Raw genomic sequence first — 22,952 nt, 5'->3', positions numbered from 1 at the left:
GATGTGGACTTCAACCTGAAAGGTCCAAAGGTGAAAGGAGATGTGAATGTTTCAGTCCCCAAGATCGAAGGAGAAATCAAAGGTTCAAACCTAGACATTGAAGGTCCAGATGGTAAAATCAAAGGGCCGAAATTCAAGATGCCATCAATATCAGGACCAAACATCTCAATGCCTGACATGGACTTCAACTTGAAAGGTCCAAAGATGAAGGGAGATCTGGATATGTCAGGAAACCTCAAAGCACCCAAAGTAGACATTGAAGGTCCAGATGTTGACATTGAAGGTTCAGGAGGATTTCAGATGCCAAAGATGAAGATGCCCTCATTTGGAATCAAAGGACCCAAAGTTGAGGGAGATTTTGATGTCAATCTACCTAAAGGCGACATTGACATTGAAGGTCCAGAAATTGACATTGAAGGTCCAGATGGTAAAATCAAAGGGTCGAAATTCAAGATGCCATCAATATCTGGACCAAAGATCTCTATGCCTGATGTGGACTTCAACCTGAAAGGTCCAAAGGTGAAAGGAGATGTGAATGTTTCAGTCCCCAAGATCGAAGGAGACATCAAAGGTCCAAACCTAGACATTGAAGGTCCAGATGGGAAAATCAAAGGGTCGAAATTCAAGATGCCATCAATATCTGGACCAAACATCTCAATGCCTGACATGGACTTCAACCTGAAAGGTCCAAAGATGAAGGGAGATCTGGATATGTCAGGAAACCTCAAAGCACCCAAAGTAGACATTGAAGGTCCAGATGTTGACATTGAAGGTTCAGGAGGATTCAAGATGCCAAAGATGAAGATGCCTTCGTTTGGATTCAAAGGTCCCAAACTTGAGGGTCCAGATATTGATGTCAACCTACCTAAAGCTGACATTGACATCAAGGCTCCCAAAATTGATATTAAAGGTCCAGAACTTGACATTGAAGGTCCAGATGGTAAAGTCAAAGGGCCGAAATTCAAGATGCCATCAATATCAGGACCAAACATCTCAATGCCTGACATGGACTTCAACCTGAAAGGTCCAAAGATGAAGGGAGATCTGGATATGTCAGGAAACCTCAAAGCACCCAAAGTAGACATTGAAGGTCCAGATGTTGACATTGAAGGTTCAGGAGGATTTAAGATGCCAAAGATGAAGATGCCTTCGTTTGGATTCAAAGGACCCAAAGTTGAGGGAGATTTCGATGTCAATCTACCTAAAGGCGACATTGACATTGAAGGTCCAGAAATTGACATTGCAGGTCCAGATGGTAAAATCAAAGGGCCGAAATTCAAGATGCCATCAATATCAGGACCAAACATCTCAATGCCTGACATGGACTTCAACCTGAAAGGTCCAAAGATGAAGGGAGATCTGGATATGTCAGGAAACCTCAAAGCACCCAAAGTAGACGTTGAAGGTCCAGATGTTGACATTGAAGGTTCAGGAGGATTTAAGATGCCAAAGATGAAGATGCCCTCATTTGGATTCAAAGGACCCAAAGTTGAGGGAGATTTTGATGTCAATCTACCTAAAGGCGACATTGACATTGAAGGTCCAGAAATTGACATTGCAGGTCCAGATGGTAAAATCAAAGGGACGAAATTCAAGATGCCATCAATCTCTGGACCAAAGATCTCTATGCCTGATGTGGACTTCAACCTGAAAGGTCCAAAGATGAAAGGAGATGTGAATGTTTCAGTCCCCAAGATCGAAGGAGAGATCAAAGGTCCAAACCTAGACATTGAAGGTCCAGATGGGAAAATCAAAGGTTCGAAATTCAAGATGCCATCAATATCTGGACCAAACATCTCAATGCCTGACATGGACTTCAACCTGAAAGGTCCAAAGATGAAGGGAGATCTGGATATGTCAGGAAACCTCAAAGCACCCAAAGTAGACATTGAAGGTCCAGATGTTGACATTGAAGGTTCAGGAGGATTTAAGATGCCAAAGATGAAGATGCCTTCGTTTGGATTCAAAGGACCCAAAGTTGAGGGAGATTTTGATGTCAATCTACCTAAAGGCGACATTGACATTGAAGGTCCAGAAATTGACATTGCAGGTCCAGATGGTAAAATCAAAGGGCCAAAATTCAAGATGCCATCAATATCAGGACCAAACATCTCAATGCCTGACATGGACTTCAACCTGAAAGGTCCAAAGATGAAGGGAGATCTGGATATGTCAGGAAACCTCAAAGCACCCAAAGTAGACATTGAAGGTCCAGATGTTGACATTGAAGGTTCAGGAGGATTTAAGATGCCAAAGATGAAGATGCCCTCATTTGGATTCAAAGGACCCAAAGTTGAGGGAGATTTTGATGTCAATCTACCTAAAGGCGACATTGACATTGAAGGTCCAGAAATTGACATTGCAGGTCCAGATGGTAAAATCAAAGGGTCGAAATTCAAGATGCCATCAATATCTGGACCAAAGATCTCTATGCCTGATGTGGACTTCAACCTGAAAGGTCCAAAGGTGAAAGGAGATGTGAATGTTTCAGTCCCCAAGATCGAAGGAGACATCAAAGGTCCAAACCTAGACATTGAAGGTCCAGATGGTAAAATCAAAGGGTCGAAATTCAAGATGCCATCAATATCTGGACCAAACATCTCAATGCCTGACATGGACTTCAACCTGAAAGGTCCAAAGATGAAGGGAGATCTGGATATGTCAGGAAACCTCAAAGCACCCAAAGTAGACATTGAAGGTCCAGATGTTGACATTGAAGGTTCAGGAGGATTTAAGATGCCAAAGATGAAGATGCCTTCGTTTGGATTCAAAGGTCCCAAACTTGAGGGTCCAGATATTGATGTCAACCTACCTAAAGCTGACATTGACATCAAGGCTCCCAAAATTGACATTAAAGGTCCAGAACTTGACATTGAAGGTCCAGATGGTAAAATCAAAGGGCCGAAATTCAAGATGCCATCAATATCAGGACCAAACATCTCAATGCCTGACATGGACTTCAACCTGAAAGGTCCAAAGATGAAGGGAGATCTGGATATGTCAGGAAACCTCAAAGCACCCAAAGTAGACATTGAAGGTCCAGATGTTGACATTGAAGGTTCAGGAGGATTTAAGATGCCAAAGATGAAGATGCCCTCATTTGGATTCAAAGGACCCAAAGTTGAGGGAGATTTTGATGTCAATCTACCTAAAGGCGACATTGACATTGAAGGTCCAGAAATTGACATTGCAGGTCCAGATGGTAAAATCAAAGGGTCGAAATTCAAGATGCCATCAATATCTGGACCAAAGATCTCTATGCCTGATGTGGACTTCAACCTGAAAGGTCCAAAGGTGAAAGGAGATGTGAATGTTTCAGTCCCCAAGATCGAAGGAGACATCAAAGGTCCAAACCTAGACATTGAAGGTCCAGATGGTAAAATCAAAGGGTCGAAATTCAAGATGCCATCAATATCTGGACCAAACATCTCAATGCCTGACATGGACTTCAACCTGAAAGGTCCAAAGATGAAGGGAGATCTGGATATGTCAGGAAACCTCAAAGCACCCAAAGTAGACATTGAAGGTCCAGATGTTGACATTGAAGGTTCAGGAGGATTTAAGATGCCAAAGATGAAGATGCCTTCGTTTGGATTCAAAGGTCCCAAACTTGAGGGTCCAGATATTGATGTCAACCTACCTAAAGCTGACATTGACATCAAGGCTCCCAAAATTGACATTAAAGGTCCAGAACTTGACATTGAAGGTCCAGATGGTAAAATCAAAGGGCCGAAATTCAAGATGCCATCAATATCAGGACCAAACATCTCAATGCCTGACATGGACTTCAACCTGAAAGGTCCAAAGATGAAGGGAGATCTGGATATGTCAGGAAACCTCAAAGCACCCAAAGTAGACATTGAAGGTCCAGATGTTGACATTGAAGGTTCAGGAGGATTTAAGATGCCAAAGATGAAGATGCCTTCATTTGGATTCAAAGGACCCAAAGTTGAGGGAGATTTTGATGTCAATCTACCTAAAGGCGACATTGACATTGAAGGTCCAGAAATTGACATTGCAGGTCCAGATGGTAAAATCAAAGGGTCAAAATTCAAGATGCCATCAATATCTGGACCAAAGATCTCTATGCCTGATGTGGACTTCAACCTGAAAGGTCCAAAGGTGAAAGGAGATGTGAATGTTTCAGTCCCCAAGATCGAAGGAGACATCAAAGGTCCAAACCTAGACATTGAAGGTCCAGATGGTAAAATCAAAGGGTCGAAATTCAAGATGCCATCAATATCTGGACCAAATATCTCAATGCCTGACATGGACTTCAACCTGAAAGGTCCAAAGATGAAGGGAGATCTGGATATGTCAGGAAACCTCAAAGCACCCAAAGTAGACATTGAAGGTCCAGATGTTGACATTGAAGGTTCAGGAGGATTTAAGATGCCAAAGATGAAGATGCCTTCGTTTGGATTCAAAGGTCCCAAACTTGAGGGTCCAGATATTGATGTCAACCTACCTAAAGCTGACATTGACATCAAGGCTCCCAAAATTGACATTAAAGGTCCAGAACTTGACATTGAAGGTCCAGATGGTAAAATCAAAGGGCCGAAATTCAAGATGCCATCAATATCTGGACCAAATATCTCAATGCCTGACATGGACTTCAACCTGAAAGGTCCAAAGATGAAGGGAGATCTGGATATGTCAGGAAACCTCAAAGCACCCAAAGTAGACATTGAAGGTCCAGATGTTGACATTGAAGGTTCAGGAGGATTTAAGATGCCAAAGATGAAGATGCCCTCATTTGGATTCAAAGGACCCAAAGTTGAGGGAGATTTTGATGTCAATCTACCTAAAGGCGACATTGACATTGAAGGTCCAGAAATTGACATTGCAGGTCCAGATGGTAAAATCAAAGGGTCGAAATTCAAGATGCCATCAATATCTGGACCAAAGATCTCTATGCCTGATGTGGACTTCAACCTGAAAGGTCCAAAGGTGAAAGGAGATGTGAATGTTTCAGTCCCCAAGATCGAAGGAGACATCAAAGGTCCAAACCTAGACATTGAAGGTCCAGATGGTAAAATCAAAGGGTCGAAATTCAAGATGCCATCAATATCTGGACCAAACATCTCAATGCCTGACATGGACTTCAACCTGAAAAGTCCAAAGATGAAGGGAGATCTGGATATGTCAGGAAACCTCAAAGCACCCAAAGTAGACATTGAAGGTCCAGATGTTGACATTGAAGGTTCAGGAGGATTTAAGATGCCAAAGATGAAGATGCCCTCATTTGGATTCAAAGGACCCAAAGTTGAGGGAGATTTTGATGTCAATCTACCTAAAGGCGACATTGACATTGAAGGTCCAGAAATTGACATTGCAGGTCCAGATGGTAAAATCAAAGGGTCAAAATTCAAGATGCCATCAATATCTGGACCAAAGATCTCTATGCCTGATGTGGACTTCAACCTGAAAGGTCCAAAGGTGAAAGGAGATGTGAATGTTTCAGTCCCCAAGATCGAAGGAGACATCAAAGGTCCAAACCTAGACATTGAAGGTCCAGATGGTAAAATCAAAGGGTCGAAATTCAAGATGCCATCAATATCTGGACCAAATATCTCAATGCCTGACATGGACTTCAACCTGAAAGGTCCAAAGATGAAGGGAGATCTGGATATGTCAGGAAACCTCAAAGCACCCAAAGTAGACATTGAAGGTCCAGATGTTGACATTGAAGGTTCAGGAGGATTTAAGATGCCAAAGATGAAGATGCCTTCGTTTGGATTCAAAGGTCCCAAACTTGAGGGTCCAGATATTGATGTCAACCTACCTAAAGCTGACATTGACATCAAGGCTCCCAAAATTGACATTAAAGGTCCAGAACTTGACATTGAAGGTCCAGATGGTAAAATCAAAGGGCCGAAATTCAAGATGCCATCAATATCTGGACCAAATATCTCAATGCCTGACATGGACTTCAACCTGAAAGGTCCAAAGATGAAGGGAGATCTGGATATGTCAGGAAACCTCAAAGCACCCAAAGTAGACATTGAAGGTCCAGATGTTGACATTGAAGGTTCAGGAGGATTTAAGATGCCAAAGATGAAGATGCCCTCATTTGGATTCAAAGGACCCAAAGTTGAGGGAGATTTTGATGTCAATCTACCTAAAGGCGACATTGACATTGAAGGTCCAGAAATTGACATTGCAGGTCCAGATGGTAAAATCAAAGGGTCGAAATTCAAGATGCCATCAATATCTGGACCAAAGATCTCTATGCCTGATGTGGACTTCAACCTGAAAGGTCCAAAGGTGAAAGGAGATGTGAATGTTTCAGTCCCCAAGATCGAAGGAGACATCAAAGGTCCAAACCTAGACATTGAAGGTCCAGATGGTAAAATCAAAGGGTCGAAATTCAAGATGCCATCAATATCTGGACCAAACATCTCAATGCCTGACATGGACTTCAACCTGAAAGGTCCAAAGATGAAGGGAGATCTGGATATGTCAGGAAACCTCAAAGCACCCAAAGTAGACATTGAAGGTCCAGATGTTGACATTGAAGGTTCAGGAGGATTTAAGATGCCAAAGATGAAGATGCCTTCGTTTGGATTCAAAGGTCCCAAACTTGAGGGTCCAGATATTGATGTCAACCTACCTAAAGCTGACATTGACATCAAGGCTCCCAAAATTGACATTAAAGGTCCAGAACTTGACATTGAAGGTCCAGATGGTAAAATCAAAGGGCCGAAATTCAAGATGCCATCAATATCAGGACCAAACATCTCAATGCCTGACATGGACTTCAACCTGAAAGGTCCAAAGATGAAGGGAGATCTGGATATGTCAGGAAACCTCAAAGCACCCAAAGTAGACATTGAAGGTCCAGATGTTGACATTGAAGGTTCAGGAGGATTTAAGATGCCAAAGATGAAGATGCCCTCATTTGGATTCAAAGGACCCAAAGTTGAGGGAGATTTTGATGTCAATCTACCTAAAGGCGACATTGACATTGAAGGTCCAGAAATTGACATTGCAGGTCCAGATGGTAAAATCAAAGGGTCGAAATTCAAGATGCCATCAATATCTGGACCAAAGATCTCTATGCCTGATGTGGACTTCAACCTGAAAGGTCCAAAGGTGAAAGGAGATGTGAATGTTTCAGTCCCCAAGATCGAAGGAGACATCAAAGGTCCAAACCTAGACATTGAAGGTCCAGATGGTAAAATCAAAGGGCCGAAATTCAAGATGCCATCAATATCTGGACCAAACATCTCAATGCCTGACATGGACTTCAACCTGAAAGGTCCAAAGATGAAGGGAGATCTGGATATGTCAGGAAACCTCAAAGCACCCAAAGTAGACATTGAAGGTCCAGATGTTGACATTGAAGGTTCAGGAGGATTTAAGATGCCAAAGATGAAGATGCCTTCGTTTGGATTCAAAGGTCCCAAACTTGAGGGTCCAGATATTGATGTCAACCTACCTAAAGCTGACATTGACATCAAGGCTCCCAAAATTGACATTAAAGGTCCAGAACTTGACATTGAAGGTCCAGATGGTAAAATCAAAGGGCCGAAATTCAAGATGCCATCAATATCAGGACCAAACATCTCAATGCCTGACATGGACTTCAACCTGAAAGGTCCAAAGATGAAGGGAGATCTGGATATGTCAGGAAACCTCAAAGCACCCAAAGTAGACATTGAAGGTCCAGATGTTGACATTGAAGGTTCAGGAGGATTTAAGATGCCAAAGATGAAGATGCCCTCATTTGGATTCAAAGGCCCTAAACTTGAGGGTCCAGATATTGATTGCAACCTACCTAAAGCTGATATTGACCTCAAGGGACCGAATATTGACATTTCACGTCCAGATCTCAACCTCAAAGGCCCTGATGCTAAGTTGTCCGGTGGATCCCTTGATATGGGAAGTCCCAGTTTCAGTTTTGACAAACCAGATGTTAAGTTTCCTAAGTTCAAAGGTCCCACATTTGGTATTAGGTCACCTGAAGTTGAAGGGCCTGAACTGAATATTTCTCACGGAAAGATGGATGTGAAGGCACCTGAGGTTGACCTTAACATAGGGGATGCAAATATCAAAGGACCTAAATTCAAAGCACCAAAGATCCATATGGGAGGCAAGAGCCCCAAATTAGATGTTAATTTGCCAGAGGTCGACAGTAGTGTAGAAGCCCCTGATGTTGACATTCATGTCAAAGGAAAGAAAGGTAAATTCAAACTACCCAAAATCAAAGGGAAAGCAAAGAAACCTGATGTAGATATTGACCTTGAAACATCAGGTGTAGATTTACATGTTGACTCTCCTGAGCTTCACCTGAAAGGAGCAAAAGTAAAGAAACCTTTCTTTGGAAAACTTCATTTCCCTGATGTGGAATTTGATGTAAAATCTCCCAAAGTTAAAGGTGATGGCTCTCTGTCTGGTGGCTTGTCATCTGGGAGTCTACAAGCCAATATTGAGGCACCAGATCTAAACGTGCAAGTCCCAGATGTAAAAACTAAGTCTAACATAAAATTTCCAGGGATGAAAATCAAAGGGCCCCAAATAAATGTACCTGATGTTGATGTAAATGTGAACAGGAAAAATCTGAAAGGAGAGGCAAGCCTTTCAGGAGATTTAAAAGGTCCTAAGATAGATATTGGAGGAGGGGGAGGAAGAGTAGATGTTGACTCAAATGTTTCAGGATACAGTGGACTACATTTCCCAGAGGGACACGTATCATTCCCCAAAATCAATGTTCCAAAGTACCATGGGCCAGAGATGGGAGAAGATGTTGATGCAGGATCAAGAGCAGGGGCAGGGGCAACAGTGCGGGGTGGAAAGATTGATGTGCAGGCTCCTTCGGTTAGTGGTAGTTCTCCGAGCCTGGAGCTGCACAGTGGTGAGAAAGTAAAGGTCAAGATGCCAAGGTTCGGTTTTGGCAAGTCAAAAGCAAAGGGAGGTAGTGCAGTGGATCTTAGCTTTCAGGGGCCGGACGCAGAACTGGGAGCCGGTGGCGGCGTTAAGGGCTCCAAAGAGTTGAGTTTAAGTCATGGGGAGTTAGTAAGTGGCAAGTTGTCTGTAGAGGGAGGATCTGGGCATAGTGTGTCCCCTAAGAGCAAGTCAGCCTCACTGGATCTTTTTAAGAAATCAAGGCATCGGTCTTCCTCTGTGGCGAGTGACGAGGGAGATCTGGCTGTGTCTTCCCCTTCAAGTCACTTAAGTGCTGAGGGTGGTGACATCTCTGTAGATGTTGGGAGAGCCAAGGTGAAAGGAAAGAAGTTAAAGTTTGGCACCTTTGGTGGTTTTGGCTCAAAGTCAAAGGGCTCATATGAAGTGCGACTGGGTGAAGATAGTGAAGAGAGAGTTGAGGCAAGTGGTGTATCTCTCCCCTCCAAAAAGTCTAGAATCTCTTCATCCTCTAGCAGCGACAGTGGGTCTAGAGGTGGTTTCCGTTTCCCAAAACTCGAGTTGTCTGTGTCACCAAAGAAATGATGAATTGTGAGGATAATTATAAACTACAACCCAATTGTCTGTTCCATGTACACAACACCCCTATCTGCTCAAGTTTTTAAACTTGACAGATGAGTTCACATCTCATCTCAATGTAACATTACGTGTGTGTTATTCCCTTCGGGCTTTCTCCACACATTTTACTTATTACATATGGGGTAGATGACATTGTTCAGACTACAATTTAACTGTAAATAAGATGAATCTGTATTGTATTATTAAGTATTGTCTTTTGTACATAGTCAAAATTTATTGAACTTATTACCATCTCACCAAATTCATACCAATAGTGCCTCACATGTTTAGTCCAAGTGTTGCATTGAATTCTTTTAAAAATGCATTTAGTTAAGATTAGCTGTGGTATTTTTGTATCCAGACGGGGTCTATTGCACAAACATAGTTTAGATTCAATTGTTATTTTGAAGAAAAGTATGTTTATATACACAGACAACAACTACTTTTCGTTTTTTATGTATGAAATGATTTACATTTGTTTTGAAGCTTTGGATATATAATCGTTGCAGAAGCATATTTACTCAACATAGAGCAGGGCCCTGTATAACATTCTATCAAGAGTGACAATGCTATTAGAGACCATAATTGACAATAAAAGCAATGTGTATGTACTCTATAAACTCTATTAACAGCTGTTGTTAATCTTTGAGAGAGAGAATGTCCTTTTTAATTTAATTTGTATTTTTTTAAATTTAATTTGATCACTACTATTTGTCCATGTTCCCTTCAACACCTTAAATTAGAATTCTACTCAAATGACAAAGTGGTGAAAAATGGTAAAAATAGTACAGCTGATGCCGAAGAATCCATTTGTATTTTTTAAAATGTTTTATTCTTGTACAATCAAGAGATGTAATGTAAAGAAACAGAATAACAGAAGCAAATTGTGTTTTTAACGAAGACATTGTATTACATTCAGATGGATCTCTCTCTCTCTCTCTCTCTCTCTCTCTCTCTCTCTCTCTCTCTCTCTCTCTCTCTCTCTCTCTCTCTCTCTCTCTCTCTCTCTCTCTCTCTCTCTCTCTCTCTCTCTCTCTCTCTCTCTCTCTCTCTCTCTCTCTCTCTCTCTCTCTCTCTCTCTCTCTCTCTCTCTCTCTCTCTCTCTCAAAATGTCTCTCTATTTCTCTCCCTCACTGTCTCACTTAATGTACGTCTCTGGTGTTTTGGTTATACTAAAGAAAATATATGACTATCATGAATAAAGAGTCACGCTGTATTCTTTTTGTTGTTGTTGTTGCACCTTTTATAGGTAAACAAATATCTGCAATGTTAATAACAGAGAACGAAAGCTGAAAATGTCCTCTTTTATTTGATGGAGATGGGAGTTTTGATCAATACTATTTCGATCAATTGTGTTTCATTCTGCAAAAATAAATCTAATAAACGGTTAAGATACCAATTGTCCCTGATTTATTTCATAACACCGTCTTCCTCGTCCTCACCCCATAGTTACCAATGATATTACACAACCTAATGTGTTGAGACATACAGCAAATATACAACATGGAAAATCCCATACGAAGGAAAAGTCTGTGAGGAAATCACACCGAGGGCCTTCAGGGTACGGGCGGGGGCCATTCAGCCACACCTCGTGAGGCTTGGTCAAAAGTGCTACACTTTATAGGGAATAGGGATCCTATTGAGGCCTATTGAGAGGGTCTGTATGGAAAGAGCATGATCCATGGCGATAACTTAACATTGAACATTTTAACACCATTATTAATAGGTGGCAAAGAGGAGTATGCAGAGTTGCGGTTAACTTATTAAGAAATAACCATAAGGCCTGCATCCCCTATTCCCTATTATTCCCTACATAGTGCACTGCTTTTGACCAGAGCCCTAAGGGCCCGGATCAAAAGTAGTGCACTATATACAAATCAACTACATTTTACATGCGCCAAATACAACAGGTGTAGGTAGACCTTACAGTGAAATGCTGAATACAACAGGTGTAGGTAGACCTTACAGTGAAATGCTGAATACAACAGGTGTAGTAGACCTTACAGTGAAATGCTGAATACAACAGGTGTAGGTAGACCTTACAGTGAAATGCTGTATACAACAGGTGTAGTAGACCTTACAGTGAAATGCCAAATACAACAGGTGTAGGTAGACCTTACAGCAGGGGTGTCAAACTCAAATACCCAGTGGGCCAAAATGTAAAACCTGAACAAAGTCACGGGCCAACATTGAACAAATTAACCTTTTAATATGGACCCAAACAAGTTTTGCTTTAACATTGAATATGGAACAAGCATCGCTTATTACCATACAATATATAATTTAATAGTGGAGACATGCAAAATCGAATTTCAAATGAAAAAACACATCAATGGCATTCATTTATTAAATAAATAAAATTTAAATAAAAATTGTATGCCTCTTTTCTATTTGCAGCCTTCTGATTTAAATACCAAAATAAACTTTTTCCACTGGCTAATAATTTTACAAATAAAATGATAATAAATCAATCAACCATTCAAGCCCATGCCTTGTAGCAAGAAAAAGTGCATAAAGAAAACGTTAATTATTGCACACTGGTCTAATCTGATGTGCCCAAGCCAGATACCTGGCATCTCTTCTTGGATGCTAGTTCATCAATGTCTGGGCTCAAGCTCTGAGCTGAAGAAATCCTCAGTATCGAGCGAAGATGTTCATCAGTCAGACGTCTCCTGTGAGTTGTTTTGGTCATCTTCATCGAGGAGAAAAGTTGCTCGCATAGATAAGTGCTGCCGAACATGGAGAGCATCTGAGCAGCTTGGGTGCGGAGCTGAGGCATTGTGTCAGGGATGAACCGTGGAAACTGTGCGGCGCCCACAGCATCATACTTTGACTTCAGCGTGTCGTTGCACTGGAGTTCAATCAGCTCCATTTGGATGTTGGTTGGTGCATTTTCCACATCAACTGCGAAGGGATTACTAAGCAGTTCAAACTTGCATTTCTGGGCATCGAAGTCGGCAAATCGGCGGCTAAACTCAGCGGCGAGAACACTGAGTTTTTCAGCAAACTGTGCGCATGGGAACACGGCGGTAGAGATCTGCGCTTTTATGGATTGGCAGCAGGGAAAATGGCAAGGGTTTCCTTGCAGCATCTGATTCTCCCACAGGCACAGTTTAGTTTTGAAGGCCCTCACTGCAGCGTACATGTCTGTGATGATGCGCCCCCGCCCCTGAAGCTGCAGGTTCAGCGCATCGAGATGGCTCGAGATGTCACAGAGAAAGGCCAGCTCACACAGGAACTTTTGCTCCTGGAGCTCTGCTGTATCCTTCCCTTTGGTTTCCAGGAATTGACATATTTCCTCACGCAGCTCGAAACATCTGTTCAGTACTTTTCCTCTGCTTAGCCATCTCACCTCTGTGTGATACGGCACGTCTGCGTATTCCGAACCACACTCCTCCAGAAAAGATTTAAACTGGCGGTGATTTAGACCTTTGGCTCCTATAAAGTTAACTACCTGTGTTACTGTGGTCATAACATGTTCCATCTTTAGGGCTTTGGCACACAGTGCTTCCTGATGTATGATGCAGTGGTAAACAGTTAGCTCACCTGCACAGTTCTCTTCCCGCATCTTCTCCGGAACCATGCCCACCAGTCCACTCTTTTTACCGCACATCGCTGGCGCACCATCTGTCGTTAATCCAACGAGTTTATCCCACGGCAGCTTTATTTCAGTTACACATTTGGAAACCTCCTCAAAGATTTCCTTTCCTGTGGTTGTGCCATGCATTGATTTGAATCCTAATAGCTCCTCCGTAACACACAGATTTGAGTCCACTCCACGGATGAAGACTGACAGCTGAGCAGTATCAGATGCGTCGCAGCTCTCATCCACAGCGAGGGAGAACGCAACAAAATCTTTTCCCTTTTCCATCAGCTGGTCATACAGATTGGTGGCAAGATCACATGTGCGATCAGCTACTGTGTTCCTGCTCAGGCTCACGTTTGAAAATGCTTGTTTTTTCTCTGGGCATACGAGGTCACAAACCTTCATCATGCACTTTTTCATGAACTCTCCCTCATTAAAGGGCCGGGCTGATTTTGCGATCTCTGCTGCCACTATATAACTAGCCTTTACAGCAGCCTCGCTTTGTGATGTGGCTTTTTTAAACATATTCTGTTGTGAAACCAAACTTATTTTCATCTCCTCTACTTTCTGGCTCCTTTGAGTCATGTCCAGGTCCTTGTATTTGTCATGGTATTTCGTTTCATAGTGTCGTCTAATGTTGTACTCCTTACTTACAGCCACGTTGACTCCACAAACAAGACAAACAGGTTTGTCTTTTACATATGTAAACAGATATTCTGCCTCCCACTTGTCCAGAAAGCTCCTGTTTTCTGCCTTTCTTTTCGCCATTTTTGGGAAGGGTTAGCTCGCTGACAGTTGTAGCGTCTATGTTGCTATGACTACTGTCACAGAGGAGAGAGCATTTCTGGGTCCTGTCCTGATTGGCGCGCGAAAACAGCAGAGCATTATGGGATTCGTAGTATTAGTGGTGAATGCGCTGTATAATACCGGCGGGCCAGCTCTAGTAGTAATTTGGTATTGTCTCGCGGGCCAAATATAATTACCCCGCGGGCCAAATTTGGCCCACGGGCCAGAGTTTGACACCCATGCCTTACAGTGAAATGCTGAATACAACAGGTGTAGGTAGACCTTACAGTGAAATGCTGAATACAACAGGTGTAGTAGACCTTACAGTGAAATGCTGAATACAACAGGTGTAGTAGACCTTACAGTGAAATGCTGAATACAACAGGTGTAGGTAGACCTTACAGTGAAATGCTGAATACAACAGGTGTAGGTAGACCTTACAGTGAAATGCCTAGTACAACAGGTGTAGTAGACCTTACAGTGAAATGCTGAATACAACAGGTGTAGTAGACCTTACAGTGAAATGCGGAATACAACAGGTGTAGTAGATCTTACAATGCAGTTATAAGAAAAATAAGTGTTAAGAAAGTATTTACTAAATAAACTGAAATAATATAAAATAAATCATAGAAAAAAATATTAAAATATAAAAAATATATAAAAATGTAACAACTGTATAACAATGTGGAGGCTATATACAGGGTGTTACGGTACAGAGTCAATGTGGAGGCTATATACAGGGTGTTACGGTACAGAGTCAATGTGGAGGCTATATACAGGGTGTTACGGTACAGAGTCAATGTGGTGGCTATATACAGGGTGTTACGGTACAGAGTCAATGTGGAGGCTATATACAGGGGGTACCGGTACAGAGTCAATGTGGAGGCTATATACAGGGGGTACCGGTACAGAGTCAATGTGGAGGCTATATACAGGGTGTTACGGTACAGAGTCAATGTGGAGGCTATATACAGGGTGTTACGGTACAGAGTCAATGTGGAGGCTATATACAGGGTGTTACGGTACAGAGTCAATGTGGAGGCTATATACAGGGTGTTACGGTACAGAGTCAATGTGGAGGCTATATACAGGGTGTTACGGTACAGAGTCAATGAGGAGGCTATATACAGGGGGTACCGGTACAGAGTCAATGTGGAGGCTATATACAGGGTGTTACGGTACAGAGTCAATGTGGAGACTATATACAGGGTGTTACGGTACAGAGTGAATGTGGAGGCTATATACAGGGTATTACGGTACAGAGTCAATGTGGAGGCTATATACAGGGTGTTACGGTACAGAGTCAATGTGGAGGCTATATACAGGGTGTTACGGTACAGAGTCAATGAGGAGGCTATATACAGGGGGTACCGGTACAGAGTCAATGTGGAGGCTATATACAGGGTGTTACGGTACAGAGTCAATGAGGAGGCTATATACAGGGTGTTACGGTACAGAGTCAATGTGGAGGCTATATACAGGGTGTTACGGTACAGAGTCAATGTGGTGGCTATATACAGGGTGTTACGGTACAGAGTCAATGTGGAGGCTATATACAGGGGGTACCGGTACAGAGTCAATGTGGAGGCTATATACAGGGTGTTACGGTACAGAGTCAATGTGGAGGCTATATACAGGGTGTTACGGTACAGAGTCAATGTGGAGGCTATATACAGGGTGTTACGGTACAGAGTCAATGTGGAGGCTATATACAGGGTGTTACGGTACAGAGTCAATGTGGAGGCTATATACAGGGTGTTACGGTACAGAGTCAATGTGGAGGCTATATACAGGGTGTTACGGTACAGAGTCAATGTGGAGGCTATATACAGGGTGTTACGGTACAGAGTCAATGTGGAGGCTATATACAGGGTGTTACGGTACAGAGTCAATGTGGAGGTTATATACAGGGTGTTACGGTACAGAGTCAATGTGGAGGCTATATACAGGGTGTTACGGTACAGAGTCAATGTGGAGGCTATATATAGGGTGTTACGGTACAGAGTGAATGTGGAGGCTATATACAGGGTGTTACGGTTTAGAGTGAATGTGGAGGCTATATACAGGGTGTTACGGTACAGAGTGAATGTGGAGGCTATATACAGGGTGTTACGGTACAGAGTCAATGTGGAGGCTATATACAGGGTGTTACGGTACAGAGTGAATGTGGAGGCTATATACAGGGTGTTACGGTACAGAGTCAATGTGGAGGCTATATACAGGGTGTTACGGTACAGAGTGAATGTGGAGGCTATATACAGGGTGTTACGGTACAGAGTCAATGTGGAGGCTATATACAGGGTGTTACGGTACAGAGTGAATGTGGAGGCTATATACAGGGTATTACGGTACAGAGTCAATGTGGAGGCTATATACAGGGTGTTACGGTACAGAGTGAATGTGGAGGCTATATACAGGGTATTACGGTACAGAGTCAATGTGGAGGCTATATACAGGGTGTTACGGTACAGAGTCAATGTGGAGGCTATATACAGGTTATTACGGTACAGAGTCAATGTGGAGGCTATATACAGGGGGTACCGGTACAGAGTCAATGTGGAGGCTATATACAGGGTGTATCGGTACAGAGTCAATGTGGAGGCTATATACAGGGAGTACCAGTACAGAGTCAATGTGGAGGCTATATACAGGGAGTACCAGTACAGAGTCAAGGTGGAGGCTATATACAGGGGGTATCGGTACAGAGTCAATGTGGAGGCTATATACAGGTGGTACCGGTACAGAGTCAATGTGGAGACTATATACAGGGGTACAGGTACAGAGTCAATGTGGAGGCTATATACAGGGGTACAGGTACAGAGTCAATGTGGAGGCTATATACAGGGGGTACCGGTACAGAGTCAATGTGGAGGCTATATACAGGGAGTACCAGTACAGAGTCAAGGTGGAGGCTATATACAGGGGGTATCGGTACAGAGTCAATGTGGAGGCTATATACAGGGGGTACCGGTACAGAGTCAACGTGGATGCTATATACAGGGGTACAGGTACAGAGTCAATGTGGAGGCTATATACAGGGGTACAGGTACAGAGTCAATGTGGAGGCTATATACAGGGGGTACCGGTACAGAGTCAATGTGGAGGCTATATACAGGGGTACAGGTACAGAGTCAATGTGGAGGCTATATACAAGGTTACCGGTACAGAGTCAATGTGGAGGCTATATACAGGGGTACCGGTACAGAGTGAATGTGGAGGTTATATACAGGGGGTTCCGGTACAGAGTCAATGTGTAGGCTATATACAGGGTGTTACGGTACAGAGTCAATGTGGAGGCTATATACAGGGGGGTACCGGTACAGAGTCAATGTGGAGACTATATACAGGGGGTACCGGAACAGAGTCAATGTGTAGGCTATATACAGGGTGTTACGGTACAGAGTCAATGTGGAGGCTATATACAGGGGGGTACCGGTACAGAGTCAATGTGGAGACTATATACAGGGGGTACCGGTACAGAGTCAATGTGGAGGCTATATACAGGGTGTTACGGTACAGAGTCAATGTGGAGGCTATATACAGGGTGTTACGGTACAGAGTCAATGTGGAGGCTATATACAGGGGGTACCGGTACAGAGTCAATGTGGAGGCTATATACAGGGTGTTACGGTACAGAGTCAATGTGGAGACTATATACAGGGTGTTACGGTACAGAGTGAATGTGGAGGCTATATACAGGGTATTACGGTACAGAGTCAATGTGGAGGCTATATACAGGGTGTTACGGTACAGAGTCAATGTGGAGGCTATATACAGGGTGTTACGGTACAGAGTCAATGAGGAGGCTATATACAGGGGGTACCGGTACAGAGTCAATGTGGAGGCTATATACAGGGTGTTACGGTACAGAGTCAATGAGGAGGCTATATACAGGGTGTTACGGTACAGAGTCAATGTGGAGGCTATATACAGGGTGTTACGGTACAGAGTCAATGTGGTGGCTATATACAGGGTGTTACGGTACAGAGTCAATGTGGAGGCTATATACAGGGGGCACCGGTACAGAGTCAATGTGGAGGCTATATACAGGGTGTTACGGTACAGAGTCAATGTGGAGGCTATATACAGGGTGTTACGGTACAGAGTCAATGTGGAGGCTATATACAGGGTGTTACGGTACAGAGTCAATGTGGAGGCTATATACAGGGTGTTACGGTACAGAGTCAATGTGGAGGCTATATACAGGGTGTTACGGTACAGAGTCAATGTGGAGGCTATATACAGGGTGTTACGGTACAGAGTCAATGTGGAGGCTATATACAGGGTGTTACGGTACAGAGTCAATGTGGAGGCTATATACAGGGTGTTACGGTACAGAGTCAATGTGGAGGTTATATACAGGGTGTTACGGTACAGAGTCAATGTGGAGGCTATATACAGGGTGTTACGGTACAGAGTCAATGTGGAGGCTATATATAGGGTGTTACGGTACAGAGTGAATGTGGAGGCTATATACAGGGTGTTACGGTACAGAGTGAATGTGGAGGCTATATACAGGGTGTTACGGTACAGAGTGAATGTGGAGGCTATATACAGGGTGTTACGGTACAGAGTGAATGTGGAGGCTATATACAGGGTGTTACGGTACAGAGTCAATGTGGAGGCTATATACAGGGTGTTACGGTACAGAGTGAATGTGGAGGCTATATACAGGGTGTTACGGTACAGAGTCAATGTGGAGGCTATATACAGGGTGTTACGTTACAGAGTGAATGTGGAGGCTATATACAGGGTATTACGGTACAGAGTCAATGTGGAGGCTATATACAGGGTGTTACGGTAGAGAGTGAATGTGGAGGCTATATACAGGGTATTACGGTACAGAGTCAATGTGGAGGCTATATACAGGGTGTTACGGTACAGAGTGAATGTGGAGGCTATATACAGGGTATTACGGTACAGAGTGAATGTGGAGGCTATATACAGGGTATTACGGTACAGAGTGAATGTGGAGGCTATATACAGGGTATTACGGTACAGAGTCAATGTGGAGGCTATATACAGGGTGTTACGGTACAGAGTCAATGTGGAGGCTATATACAGGTTATTACGGTACAGAGTCAATGTGGAGGCTATATACAGGGGGTACCGGTACAGAGTCAATGTGGAGGCTATATACAGGGTGTATCGGTACAGAGTCAATGTGGAGGCTATATACAGGGAGTACCAGTACAGAGTCAATGTGGAGGCTATATACAGGGAGTACCAGTACAGAGTCAAGGTGGAGGCTATATACAGGGGGTATCGGTACAGAGTCAATGTGGAGGCTATATACAGGTGGTACCGGTACAGAGTCAATGTGGAGACTATATACAGGGGTACAGGTACAGAGTCAATGTGGAGGCTATATACAGGGGTACAGGTACAGAGTCAATGTGGAGGCTATATACAGGGGGTACCGGTACAGAGTCAATGTGGAGGCTATATACAGGGAGTACCAGTACAGAGTCAAGGTGGAGGCTATATACAGGGGGTATCGGTACAGAGTCAATGTGGAGGCTATATACAGGGGGTACCGGTACAGAGTCAACGTGGATGCTATATACAGGGGTACAGGTACAGAGTCAATGTGGAGGCTATATACAGGGGTACAGGTACAGAGTCAATGTGGAGGCTATATACAGGGGGTACCGGTACAGAGTCAATGTGGAGGCTATATACAGGGGTACAGGTACAGAGTCAATGTGGAGGCTATATACAAGGTTACCGGTACAGAGTCAATGTGGAGGCTATATACAGGGGTACCGGTACAGAGTCAATGTGGAGGTTATATACAGGGGGTTCCGGTACAGAGTCAATGTGTAGGCTATATACAGGGTGTTACGGTACAGAGTCAATGTGGAGGCTATATACAGGGGGGTACCGGTACAGAGTCAATGTGGAGACTATATACAGGGGGTACCGGAACAGAGCCAATGTGGAGGCTATATACAGGGGTACAGGTACAGAGTCAATGTGGAGGCTATATACATGGGGTACCGGTACAGAGTCAATGTGGAGGCTATATACATGGGGTACCGGTACAGAGTCAATGTGGAGGCTATATACAGGGGGTACCGGTACCGAGTCAATGTGGAGGACCAAGCAAAAAGGCAGTAAGTGCTCATTTGTTAGTTATTTTTTTTGCTACAATCAATACATGCTTAATCACGTGGACAAGTATCCCGCCCCTATTGTGTTCAGGAGAAAATGGAGGTCATGTTTAGCAGTAACTACATAAAGTTACTGTGAGAACCAAGGTAAATAAAAGCTATTTTTCTCAGTTCCACGCTATGAGTAGTTACTGCCTTCTTGCTTGGTAGGGCAGAATAGATCATTAACACAGAGTAGCAGCAGCATAAACATTTTATGGAAGCTAGCCTGTTGACAGGTGACAGGGGAAGCTAGCCTGTTGACAGGTGACAGGGGAACTAGCCTGTTGACAGGTGACAGAGGAAGCTAGCCTGCTGACTGGTGACAGAGGAAGCTAGCCTGTTGACAGGTGACAGAGGAAGCTAGCCTGCTGACAGGTGACAGGGGAAGCTAGCCTGCTGACAGGTGACAGGGGAAGCTAGCCTGCTGACAGGTGACAGGGGAAGCTAGCCTGCTGACAAGTGACAGGGGAAGCTAGCCTGCTGACTGGTGACAGGGGAAGCTAGCCTGCTGACAGGTGACAGAGGAAGCTAGCCTGTTGACAGGTGACAGAGGAAGCTAGCCTGCTGACAGGTGACAGGGGAAGCTAGCCTGCTGACAGGTGACAGGGGAAGCTAGCCTGTTGACAGGTGACAGGGGAAGCTAGCCTGTTGACAGGTGACAGGGGAAGCTAGCCTGTTGACAGGTGACAGAGGAAGCTAGCCTGCTGACAGGTGACAGGGGAAGCTAGCCTGCTGACAGGTGACAGAGGAAGCTAGCCTGTTGACAGCTGACAGGGGAAGCTAGCCTGCTGACAGGTGACAGAGGAAGCTAGCCTGTTGACAGGTGCCAGGGGAAGCTAGCCTGCTGACAGGTGACAGAGGAAGCTAGCCTGCTGACAGGTGACAGGGGAAGCTAGCCTGCTGACAGGTGACAGAGGAAGCTAGCCTGCTGACTGGTGACAGAGGAAGCTAGCCTGCTGACAGGTGACAGAGGAAGCTAGCCTGCTGACAGGTGACAGAGGAAGCTAGCCTGCTGACAGGTGACAGAGGAAGCTAGCCTGCTGACAGGTGACAGGGGAAGCTAGCCTGCTGACTGGTGACAGGGGAAGCTAGCCTGCTGACTGGTGACAGGGGAAGCTAGCCTGCTGACAGGTGACAGGGGAAGCTAGCCTGCTGACTGGTGACAGGGGAAGCTAGCCTGCTGACTGGTGACAGGGGAAGCTAGCCTGCTGACTGGTGACAGGGGAAGCTAGCCTGCTGACAGGTGACAGAGGAAGCTAGCCTGCTGACAGGTGACAGAGGAAGCTAGCCTGTTGACAGGTGACAGAGGAAGCTAGCCTGCTGACAGGTGACAGAGGAAGCTAGCCTGCTGACAGGTGACAGGGGAAGCTAGCCTGCTGACTGGTAACAGGGGAAGCTAGCCTGCTGACTGGTGACAGGGGAAGCTAGCCTGCTGACAGGTGACAGGGGAAGCTAGCCTGCTGACTGGTGACAGGGGAAGCTAGCCTGCTGACAGGTGACAGGGGAAGCTAGCCTGCTGACAGGTGACAGGGGAAGCTAGCCTGCTGACTGGTGACAGGGGAAGCTAGCCTGCTGACTGGTGACAGGGGAAGCTAGCCTGCTGACTGGTGACAGGGGAAGCTAGCCTGCTGACAGGTGACAGGGGAAGCTAGCCTGTTGACAGGTGACAGAGGAAGCTAGCCTGCTGACAGGTGACAGAGGAAGCTAGCCTGTTGACAGGTGACAGAGGAAGCTAGCCTGCTGACAGGTGACAGAGGAAGCTAGCCTGCTGACAGGTGACAGGGGAAGCTAGCCTGCTGACTGGTGACAGGGGAAGCTAGCCTGCTGACTGGTGACAGGGGAAGCTAGCCTGCTGACAGGTGACAGGGGAAGCTAGCCTGCTGACTGGTGACAGGGGAAGCTAGCCTGCTGACAGGTGACAGGGGAAGCTAGCCTGCTGACTGGTGACAGGGGAAGCTAGCCTGCTGACTGGTGACAGGGGAAGCTAGCCTGCTGACTGGTGACAGGGGAAGCTAGCCTGCTGACTGGTGACAGGGGAAGCATTTTATTAGCTATTCAGGAGTATTTTTGCTTGGGGGGGGGGGGGGGGGGTAGAAGCTGTTCAAGGGCACCCGTGTTGAGGATCAGTGTGACATATGTGTTGTTTACTACCCTCACCACCTGGGAGCCGGTCTGTCAGGAAGTCCAGGATCCAGTTGCAGAGGGAGGTGTTAAGTCCCAGAGTCCTTAGCTTAGGGATGAGCTTTGAGGGTACTGTGGTGTTGAACACTGAGCTGTAATCAATGAATAGCATTCTCACATAAGAGTTCCTTTTGTCCAGGTGGGAAAGGGCAGTGTGGATTGCAATAGAGATTGCATCATCTGTGGATCTGTTGGGATGGTATGCAAATTGGAGTGGGTCTATGGTTTCTGGGATAATGGTGTTGATGTGAGCCATGACCAACTTTTCAAAGCACTTCGTGGCTACAGACATGAGTGCTATGGGTCGGTAGTCATTTAGGCAGGTTACTTTGGCGTTCTTGGGCACAGGGACTCTGGTGGTCTGCTTAAAACATGTTGGTGTTACAGACTGGGAGAGGTTGACAATGTCAGTGAAGACACTTGCCAGTTGGTCAGCACATGCTCGGAGTACACGTCCTGGTAATCCGTCTGGCCCTGCGGCCTTGTGAATGTTGACCTGTTTAAAGGTCTTACTCACATCGGCTACAGTAGGTGACAGGGTGTTATTTGGGACACAGTAGTATGTAGTGTAGCCTACCATTGTGTTTTGGAAGTTTTCAGGAAGTCTTCCCTGTTCCTGGTTGTTTGAATGTAATTGTTGCTGAGGCAGCACAGAGGAAGGAACTCTTCAAGAAATTCCTTTAAAAAAAAGGAAAGTGCTCTTTTCCTTTGTGAATGTGCAATATTTGTCAGCTAAAGAGGAGGACATGGGGGAATAAAAC

At 44.6% G+C, this 22,952-nt stretch overlaps 1 protein-coding gene across 18 annotated transcripts in view; it reads left to right on the top strand.

The window, feature by feature from the left end:
- Positions 1 to 10,301, top strand: part of LOC139366579 (neuroblast differentiation-associated protein AHNAK-like) — a 42,365-nt gene extending 32,064 nt beyond the window's left edge. For 4 of the 18 annotated variants that reach the window (XM_071104242.1, XM_071104241.1, XM_071104233.1 and 1 more), the window contains 2 exons: positions 205 to 592; positions 1,247 to 10,301. In XM_071104242.1, coding sequence (XP_070960343.1) covers positions 205 to 592; positions 1,247 to 9,450 — 8,592 coding nt within the window. In that variant the 3' untranslated portion in view covers positions 9,451 to 10,301. Of the gene's footprint in view, positions 1 to 204; positions 593 to 1,225 lie in introns of all 18 variants that reach the window. The other 14 variants (XM_071104247.1, XM_071104250.1, XM_071104238.1 and 11 more) reach the window with 14 other exon arrangements.
- The last annotated feature ends 12,651 nt before the right edge of the window (positions 10,302 to 22,952 follow it).

The sequence above is a fragment of the Oncorhynchus clarkii genome, chromosome 14, assembly GCF_045791955.1.
Source record: "Oncorhynchus clarkii lewisi isolate Uvic-CL-2024 chromosome 14, UVic_Ocla_1.0, whole genome shotgun sequence".
Taxonomy (NCBI): domain Eukaryota; kingdom Metazoa; phylum Chordata; class Actinopteri; order Salmoniformes; family Salmonidae; genus Oncorhynchus; species Oncorhynchus clarkii.
The sequence above is the reverse complement of the archived record's forward strand: the minus strand, read 5'-3'. Positions and strand labels throughout refer to the sequence as shown.